This window comes from Stylophora pistillata, chromosome 13 (genome assembly GCF_964205215.1).
Source record: "Stylophora pistillata chromosome 13, jaStyPist1.2, whole genome shotgun sequence".
Classification (NCBI taxonomy): Eukaryota; Metazoa; Cnidaria; class Anthozoa; order Scleractinia; family Pocilloporidae; genus Stylophora; species Stylophora pistillata.
Genome location: NC_142531.1, coordinates 15,022,608 through 15,032,900, shown reverse-complemented (window position 1 = coordinate 15,032,900; position 10,293 = coordinate 15,022,608). Strand labels below are relative to the sequence as shown.

Here is a 10,293-nt window from a genome sequence, read left to right as displayed (position 1 = left end):
GTGACAATAGTATTTCACGCTATCAGTCACGTCATTCATGACATTCGTCCCAATCAGCTAACCTAAAAGCCGTGTTCTCCGTTACATTGGCTGTGAACTGATTCGTTGCGTTAGCAGAATTTCTTGAGGGAGACTATACAGCCCAAATAAATGGTTAGCACTTTGGACTCCATACACTAGTGACTCTGGTTCGGTTACACCTTTCAAGTGCCACGCAAGCTTAGAACCTACAGCTGGGAGAAGACTTTGTTCAAAATGCTGAGGAAGTGGCGCTTGGGTTGACCTGAGGTGTAACGTATCCATTAATTTTCGTGCGACTCACCCCCGTCCACGTCGATATTTGTCCTCTGATTATTTCCGTCGAAAAGAAACAAGAAGGAAAAATAAAGCAGCTCAAGAGTTTTTCATTTTTATCTTTATTTCTTTACATGGAAGGAAAATGAACTCGCTTTTTTAAATACAACGGTAGTGATATGAAAAACATGATCTCAAATGCTGTCCAAATGCTATCAAGAAGTACTTTTAACGCTCATACTGAACCTGTAATCAAGAAGTTGAAAATTTTTGATCTATAAAATATGTATCGATTTCACAAAGGAAATACCCTAAAGAGCTAGTGAGAACTCAAAGTAAAACTGACCAAACTGCCCAAAGCGCGGGAAAAAGCGGCCGACCAACTGGTGATTGGTTTCAGTTTTGCATCTGATTGGTTGAGAGTGGACTGGACTAATCTCAGTGCGAAGTAAATTAAAACAAAGCAATTCTGTATTATTTTCGACACTTAATTGAAAATTTTTATAACAGATAACGCTCCTGATCAGTCAAAGCCTTTTAATCATGCATACCAGCAATGGAACAGAAAGGTTATCAACATAATACAGCCATTAATATCAATTATCCGTTAAACAAATTTTTTCATTCCTCTTACAAGTATCACAACATACCAAGCGAGTGAATAGCGCTTGTATAAGCCGATTGGTTTGTTCAGATGTGATTACACAAGTACTATAAGCTAATCATCCCTTCCATCGTCGTAATATGAGGCAAAAACTCAACCGTGGAGCGCAATAATAATTGAACATATCATGCTTTGAGAGATTTTTAGAAGAACGCGAAAAACACCAGTGGTAGGAATAATACCCCGGCAGTGAAACGAAACATCCTCAAGTTCCACTTTTTTTACACAAAGCAAGGAGAGAACTTTCATCATAAGAACTCAAATTTTCTGCCTATGACAATTTTTTGACACTGTTTTGTCAAAAATAAGGCGACTTTTTGGTCCGCTACAATATTGGTTCACCTTTGAGTCGGTGAACTGGTGGAAAGTTTTTTCTCTCTTAAGGGAATATTTGTCGTGCTCTAATGCAAAATTAATTGCCAAAATCTAGCTTTTGATTTTGGAAATGACGCATAAAATGTGTTTTTTCACCATGGCTCAGATTCCTGACACTGCCCATAAATCCGCGTGGTTTTGAAACTCAGGCTGAAGATGATTTCAACAAGATATTGGCATTTGGCTATAAAACACAGGACTTAATAGAGGTGCAGACACAAACTAATAGAATCATGATTGATCTTGATGATATTTTTGGAGATGATAATATCATGTTGTAAATTAACTTAATTGATATGATGCAAAGTGGACATCTGCGTCATAAGAATCGATGGTAATGATACGATAGGCGCCTGGGTTCCAGTTTATTTCATTTGTTGTCTGCCCTTTTTTCACTTTCTTCTCGCCGTTACTTAATTATGTTAGTCTACTCAAACATGGATTCAATGACGCCCTCTCGAAAAATCCTCTCTGACGCGTACTCCTTGACCTTTATCCAAATGCGATCCGGATTTTCGGATTTTCCGCAAAATTTCTCATAATACAATTTATGAATGTCTTCTGCCGCGCCAAAAATATCCGTGTGCACAATTGTTAAGATCCAGTGCATTCTATTAGGAGCAAATTCTTGTATTACAGATCCGTAGTCCTCCAGAAAAGCAGCTCGGAAAGTTCTCCACGAGACTGAATTTTCACCGTCGAAGTGCCGCAACCAGAAATCAGCAGAATTCATAGGCGACGGCCGAGAACATGATCGCTCTCTCTTTCGTAGTGTTAAGCTTTCTATGGACATAGCTTTAAAAGATTTCTCATGTGATGCCGGCTTTCCTTCTGTAGGAATATCATTTTTACCAGTACAAATTTCTGTGCCTTCATCGAGTGACTTTGCGTTGACCAAATATTTCGCTTTTCGCGACTCGCTTTCGAGTTGCTTTCTTCTCTGGCGTCCTCTCTTTGACCAAAAGGTTGCCTCTGTGAAAAAGAACAAACAAAACACAAAATCGACTCTGGACTCAGTCATTTCCCACTGGTTTAAAGTAAATGGCATCTTTTTAAAAGCATGAATCTGGAAACTTTACCATATTACGTTCCAGTATTTCGTGTACTCGTCTTACCGCCAGCTTGCAAAACTTCGATTTGAGACATGTTGTTAGAAAACATGGCAGAATTCAGAAACAAATATGTGCTTTAACCTTACTACGTCTAACCACACAAAACAAATTCAATTTACACTTCGTTACCAGCTTACTAAATTGAGAACAACGTGGACAAATCAGTTTGTAGTTTATTCTGGAATTTGTAGTGTAAATAAGTATATGTATTGGACAAGTCAATCTATATTCTGTTTTTACTGGGTACTTCATTATCGAGCCTTCTACAAAATACTAAGAAATTCCGAATAATATGCAATGCCAAAATCAAAGTCATCAGCTTTTTTAACATATAAACAAATCCAAAACCAAAAAAAGTGAAACGAAAACTGATAAGCGTAAAAACGTTCCTTCTGACATTTAGGACCATTTATGTACATGGTGAAGTGTGCTTACCTAATGGAGAATCACAACAAGGTAGACGCATTAATGGGAAGAAAATCGTGTTCTGTTTTAAATTAAACCTCCGTTTGCTCCATTAACTTTCGATCCGGAATTGAACCAAAGTATTTTGCATTGCTTGTTACCAAATCTGAAATACTGAATACGTTTGCTGTTGTATTCTCAATCAGAGAGAACGTTTTCGAACAAATAACCACTTGAGTTACCCCCACAGTATCCTCGTTCTCGGTACCTAATCACAACTACAGAAAAAGGCTCAAGCATCAAATTCAATTTTCGCCTCCTTGATTTTCGTGATTGATGACCACGCATGAAATTTTGTATATGTAAATGTAGAAAAATTAATTAAAAAATCACCCCAGCATACGAAACGTCGGTTTTGAAATTACTAAGGCCCCCTTTTTTAAATTTGTCATACTAAATTATCTCATATCTAATTTTGAGCAACTGAGAAAATAACAGTTATAAAAAATTACTAATATGATGTGTCTAAAATACTGCTCTGATGCAAAACTAATAATAATAATAATGATAATAATAATAATAATGATAATGATAAAAACCGCATTTTCGTGCTTATGTAAACCCGATGTGGCGATCCAGGACAACGTTCTCGGTGCCACACGTATATAGTTTAAAGAAAATAATGGTAAGATCTGACAACTTTATCAATTTTTTTTATTGCAAACACACCACGAAATTGTATGCAAGGATAAATTCGGCTGAAAGCTGATTGCGGAAAGGAAAAATATAGAATTAAAAACACGACAACTTACGAAATACACCGACCGACGTCATCGATTACTTAATAACAAAAACATTATTGCAAAAACAAAACAAAGCAAAACAAATGAAAAAAACCTTAACATCAAACTGAAGATTATTATATTTTTCATTTCCTTAAGTTTCGCAATCGTATTGAGAATCAGATCACGTAATCATGCAGTCAAAACGTTCAACGGTCAAAAATAAACATAGGCATGCAGTGTGTAAGTACAGAGTATGAGCTACTTTGAATGCATGTGTTCCTTGGATTGTCGAGGGAACTATTTTGATAACCAATCGCCAGACGTTTCATCACCAAATAAACAGTTTAAATGAAAGATGTGTTAACTAAAAAAGCTAACCTTTAAGAAACAGATGGATATCGCTATTAGCTACCACTTTGTCACTGAATACTAAATTATTATTCTGAAATTTCTTTGAGAAAAGTTTTATTAGCCAAGAACATTTTAAGTCCCGTACAGGTACGAAAAGTTTACAGTGAACAGTCTTTTTGTTCGATAGGAAACACAGGTTTTTAATTTGTATAAAAAAATATGAAAAAATTAATAAAACACTAAAATTCACTTACATAAATATAAAAGAAGCAGTATAATTATATTAAATTTGATGCATGATCGCGGAAAAATTTATAACTTCGATAATAACTTTTCATCAAATGGTAACGATTATTAATATTTACTTCCAGGCAAAAACTTTTGAAGATTGAATATGCCAAAAGCAACCAGAAATACTAAAAAATAAATTTCGCTCGGACAGGCCGTTGCTGAAATGATTGAAGAGTTTTTCAGGTTTGTTGTTATAACAAGAAAAATAAAAAATAATCATACCTTGCATGAGCATGACTGATTGATTAAAAACGATACGGAAGGTGGAAATCACAAAATAACAGACATGCGTCATTTGAGGTAAAGTCTACCTGAAAATGGCAAACCTAACTTATCAACTAAAACAACCTTATTATATATAATTTTTGGAAAATAATTTGGACGATGAACATCATAGTTTAACAGACATGCGTCATTAGAAGAACTTGACGTACAGTCTACCTAAAATAGACACGCGTAATGAACCAACCAAAAAAATTAAATTCTTTTGATTGCTCAGTGAAAAGCGATATGGAGGATAAACGTCATAAAATAGTAGACATGCAACATTTAAATAAAAGTCTGCTTAAAGCTGAGAAACATAACGTACTTAATCTAACACTGAAATAAAAAAAATAAACGTTTGAAAATGGGGGAATCTACATCGTTACAATAATTTGCTTGCGAAATATGGTGCCGTCATAGAAAGTACAATTAAGCTAGGATGGAATTCAACCATGAGATATTTTCTCGATCAAGCTCCTTTTCGCTTCCATTGAAACACAGTTTTATATCAGTACAATACAACAACCTTGTGCATGCGGAAAGATTTAAAAATATTTCGAGTCTTCTATCCTACGCCCGACCAAAGAAATCCACGCATTCAGAATGAGTGATTCAAACGTACAGTAATAAGATTGCTGCAATCGCAGTTAAATGATGAACGCTACAGAACATTTCTGCATCGTTGCTGATGTGATTTGATTATAGACAATGATATCATAATTCTGTGTGTTTCCAGATGGAATTAAAGCTCGGCTCATCCCGACTAAAGGCGAAAGTTGCTCGCGTTTTTAATGCAAAGTTCAATCTAGGAAACGATGTTAGATGAAATGCGTAAGGCACGAAACCTTTAATTTTGTCAGTTAGAAACACGAGTGACTGTTTATTTAGAGAAAAGTTTGTTTTTCTTTTTCATGCAAAGATGAAGGTTTGGGTATATATGTCAACGATAAGGTATGAAACAGAAATTATGAAGTTTTGGTTTCTTTATGAGTTACTCTATATTAGAGCAAAAACTATTGTTATCAGTTAATCCTTTTGTTACATTTTTAGTGAGATTTCAGAATACGAAGCGAGATTTTAAACGTTTTCCCATAATCAGCTAAATAAAACCCAGCTGGATATGTATTTGGTTCCCCTAACAGAAAAAAAGCCAATATACGAAAAATATAGTTTTGGAATAAAATGTTGTAACAAACGTCTGTTTGATACCATAAACATCGGTCACTAGAAAAAAATCGAAAAACAAACATGAAAAAAACTGAAAATAAATAGTCGAAAATGGAACAGTTCAAACCTTTGTCCACCTCCGTTCCACTCATATCGACAGAGCGATGTCCTCGGCGAAAGAAACGAAAAACTTTGAGCATTTTATAAACGTAGCTTGCCTCTCGCTTCATAACTTAAACGATCACTATTTAAATTTTTCATCGAGGATTCCGAAGAATAACGCTTCAACGTAAGCTGACAGTATAAACGAAAATCAAATATACCATAATTATATACAGGAACAACCACACAGGCAGCAATTTCAATATTACTTACTAATTAAAAAACAGGCTTTTGTCTTTTAAATTTCAACTGTCAAATTAGAAACTCGCTTTGTCCATAAAGGAAATCTCTTAATATCAAAGATATTTGCAGATGTGAAACTGTTCTTATCAAAAAAATTTGAGCGTCATTTCGAACAAATAGCAGCGTTGTGCAAGTTTTTGACAAAATGATGTTGAAAAAAAAGGATTTAGGAAAAATCAGCGATACATTCAGCAAAAGTAACCATTAAGAATGTAAAAATTGAACAGGTGAACTGAATTAGTCACTGGTGGATGTTGATTGTCACTGCTATTTAAAGTTTACCAGTAATTTCAACTTAATCATGATCTTGATGTATATGCTTTGGTTTTTTTCATATCAGATTAAGAGATATATTTAGATTGTTTGGTAAAATTACGATTCAAAGTTGATTTTCCCATCTGGAAACTCGATTTTTAAAAATTGTTTATTTCATCTTTACAAAATCGATAAGGACTCCTTTAGACGGTCTAAGTTATTATATGTTGTTTGTTGGGGAAATAAACAAGACTTCATTAAGCCTTTAAAATCAAAATGAGGATGAAACTTGTCAATGATAAAGCTTAGTAGCTTTTGATGGCAAATTTCCAATTGATTCCTCTTAGAATCCTTTAAATCGGTTAACAGTTTCTTATTATTTCTGTTCGTGTTTGGGTGCAGACCTACCCACTGAAGTAAAGCACTTTTTTTCTTTGCCGAAATTGTACACTGGTTATTTTCGGAAATTTCCTGTTTACCTATTCAATTATCATTTGAAATTTCGCCTCCAAAGGATACTTTTTTAAGCTTGATTTTCCCTTTTCTGCCGACAAGTCTTATTTAGAGACGGATCTGTAAACACCTCCATAAAATCCACTTTAGGTGAAACAATTCAAAGAAAACTAAGGGAAGAAATGTAGTGATAGACGAGTGCTGTTTGGCAATCATATTATTGCGCCAATTTTCATGAAAATCTGCTTTAGTCATGGCCAGCTCGTTACCAGCAGACGAGTTAGCTTTCTCTGTTAAACCTGAGACACCTCTGTGAACAGTTACATCTCTGAAAACGATCATAGCGCTTAGTTGCCACCACTCCCTTAGCAGACAACAAGGGAAGAGAAAACACCAAGGAAATAGGCTGGATTGTAGCGTAAAAGCAAAGACTGACCCTCTACTTCTTTCTTCAAAAACAGTTCTGATATAAGTGAAAATAGGGGGACAGAGCGTAAAGCCCCTGATCCAAACCTCAAGATATGTCAACTCACTTCAGTTATTTCTTAGATTATCTTGTTATACTCCCCAAAGACGCAGCACCACATTTTCTTTAGAAACTTAACCCCTTTATCCAGTCATTTTTTAGATAGTCTTTCGAACAGAAACTTCAATATCTTATCAGTCACGTCGTTGAATAAATTCACGGTCAATGCCTAACGGAGGACACGACTTTTTGGTTGTCTGATTGACGTTTGTTAGAGCGTGAAATACTGTTGTCACATTATGCATTTTATCCTATTTAGAGCCAAGTGTTATTTCATTGACGCCTTTATTTCATTTTAGGGTCAGTTTTACTTTTGGCAAGTTGCAAATCCTCTGCCTGCGCGGGCTTTATATCAATTAGCCCAAGTCGGAAGCCCTCGTGATATTCCTTAGTTTTTGCCTGTGGTACGCTGTACTAAGACACCGCATTCGTGTATGTGCACTTCATCACGCTGCTCATGTGCTATTTACGCAATCGCGTACGGTTCCCCTACTACAAATATAATGTTAACTAAGATTTTTCGCGCATGCTAAAAGCAGCACCCTGTGCGGACGGACGGTCCTACGGTTCACTGATGAACTAAATCTTTCTCGTTTTGATGGGCTATTGTTAGTACGTATATTAACAATTTTAATAAGTATGGGGCTTTGCTGTGTACGTGAGCTCCGCTATGATTAGGAGTGATAAGTAGAATTATTATATACATACCGAGATTTACGCGCCAAAAAGCATCGAGATAAAAATAGTCTCTTAACGCTTGAGGAGCCAGCCGATTGGTCATACGATTTTCTTTCACTAGTGAAAAACGACGTATCGACGCTCTGATTGGCTATATTATTACTTTCACTAGTGAACAAAACCGTGTCGCTCGCTCGCCGCTCCTCTTGACTGACAAATAGCACATTTCTAAGAGCTTAGCCGCATTTTTCTTTAGAAAGATGGCTTCAAATCAGACTAACCGTTTTCAGAGCCTAGATTCATCAGTAGAAGAGTTCATAGACGGACAGGAAAATGAAAACACCAAGGAAAAGACCAAACACGATGTCGCTCTGTTCCACGAATTTCTTGTTCTGAAAGGCGAAACAAAAAACAAAAAAATTAAGTCTCGGGTTTTCACTTCTTTATTTCAAATTTTGAACTTCCATAGAACTATTTCGACATATTTTCAGGATGTCTTAATTCATTGTACCTAGTTCTGTCTTTTAACGGCATTTTCGCTTGATAATTTAGGTGTAAAGAAGTATTTTACAAGGAACTCCCGAACGGCGAAGTATTTTATTTGCAACTCCCGAACGGCGGCTTGACCGCGCGTTGCTTTCCTTTGAAAGAAAGTAAAGATATATTTATCTCTGAGTTCTGTTCGCTTATGAATCTCGGTATGTATATAATAAATAAGTTATTTCACGGTTAGTTCGCTTGTACGATTTTTATTCACTCGTTGTGCATAAAAATCGTACGCACTCACCAACCGTGAAATAACCTATTAATATACTGATTGGCGAGTTTAAAAGGAGTGTGTATTATATGCGAGCCAGCGAGCCAGCGAGTCATGCGAGTCAACATGCGAGTCAACAAGCGAGCCATGCGAGTCAGCATAAAATAACTTTGTTTTTAACGAAAACTACCAAAAAACTAGCCTCTGTAACTAAGTAACGTATTCATTCCAAAGGCACGTTCTTTAAAATTCAGATTCAGAAAAACATACAAATTGAACGAGGTGAAACAATAACAATAACAAAGGTTCTAACAAAGGTTTTAAAGGTTCTTCCTCTGTCACGTTTAATGAGTCACACCATATTTGGTAAGTCACGTGACCAGAACACAAAAAAAAAACACTCTTTAAAACCCAAACGTCTTGCATCTTTCACAATAAAACCAGTGCCAATGGCTTAAGAATATCGCAATAAAAAATCTTACCAACAAGTTTAACGTTCCTTCTCAAACTTCAGATTTATCGAAAAAGCTATGACGTCATTGAGGGGTATTTTCATACATTTTATTTAACAGACTTTCTTGCTTTCGTCTGAACGCTAATTTCATGCTACAGATGTTAAAAGTTAAATTGCTTATGATTCCCCCAAAAAATGGATTCTCTTTCTCTTTGAACTTGAGCGCTTTTTCATTTCTAAAGCGGGATTGGAGACTGGCACTAGTTGCGCATGTTTAATGTCCATTTAGTGCTGTCTTATGTTCAGTTTCACGGTTCCCACCATTTTAGCGGTTTAAGACACGTGCGAAATAATAAGCACGAAATAATGTCCCTAGCAACGACTCGTAAACTGTAGTTAAGTTTCACCCCCTTACAGTGGCTCTAAATAGCTTTTATTTTTATATTTCTTTTTTTTTTTGGGGGGGGGGGGTGGACGCACGCAGACTGGGTTTATGCATGTTGACTTTGCTCTATCCGAAGTGTGTTTTACCGAATATATGCATTTGGACACTGACTTAGACTATGAACTGTAACAGACGATATCTCAAGAAGTAAAAGTGGTATTAAATCAAAGTATTCCAACGCTAAGTCTCTGTTCTTACGTTAAATCTGGATCGAAATGCAATATCATTTGAGAAGGATGAAAAAGGAATAATACATGAATTTCTTGGTATTGTTGTTATGCAGGGCATACTGGGACAAAAGAAAAATGTACGCAAAATCCATGTACGATGGATGGTCCGGTATGCACCTTCAGTGCTAGCCTGTAGATCACCTGGTGTTATTGTTTTTTTGCATATATAGCGTTCCTTCCGCATGCCAGAGATGTACATAAGGCAGAGTCTTTAGCCAGTGTTACATCCTCCAGGTAACCCATTGTGTCGAGAATTTTAAATTTGAAAAGGTTCATTGTGCTGTTACATTCCAAGATATCCATTGTAACCCTATCAACTTTCCTTGCAAAGTATCCAAGGTCCTTCTTATGCGGAACAGCTTCTGTGTCGCTTGTTTTTTTA

At 36.0% G+C, this 10,293-nt stretch overlaps 1 protein-coding gene across 1 annotated transcript; it reads right to left on the bottom strand.

Moving 5' to 3' along the window:
- Positions 1-393: 393 nt before the first annotated feature.
- On the bottom strand, positions 394-6,054 carry LOC111321846 (uncharacterized). Its single transcript, XM_022924825.2, has 2 exons — positions 5,836-6,054; positions 394-2,305 (listed from the first exon to the last, which is right to left on the bottom strand). Exons 1-2 carry the CDS (start codon positions 5,936-5,938, stop codon positions 1,761-1,763), a joined length of 648 nt encoding a protein of 215 aa, XP_022780560.2. The 5' UTR covers positions 5,939-6,054; the 3' UTR covers positions 394-1,760.
- Positions 6,055-10,293: the final 4,239 nt, after the last annotated feature.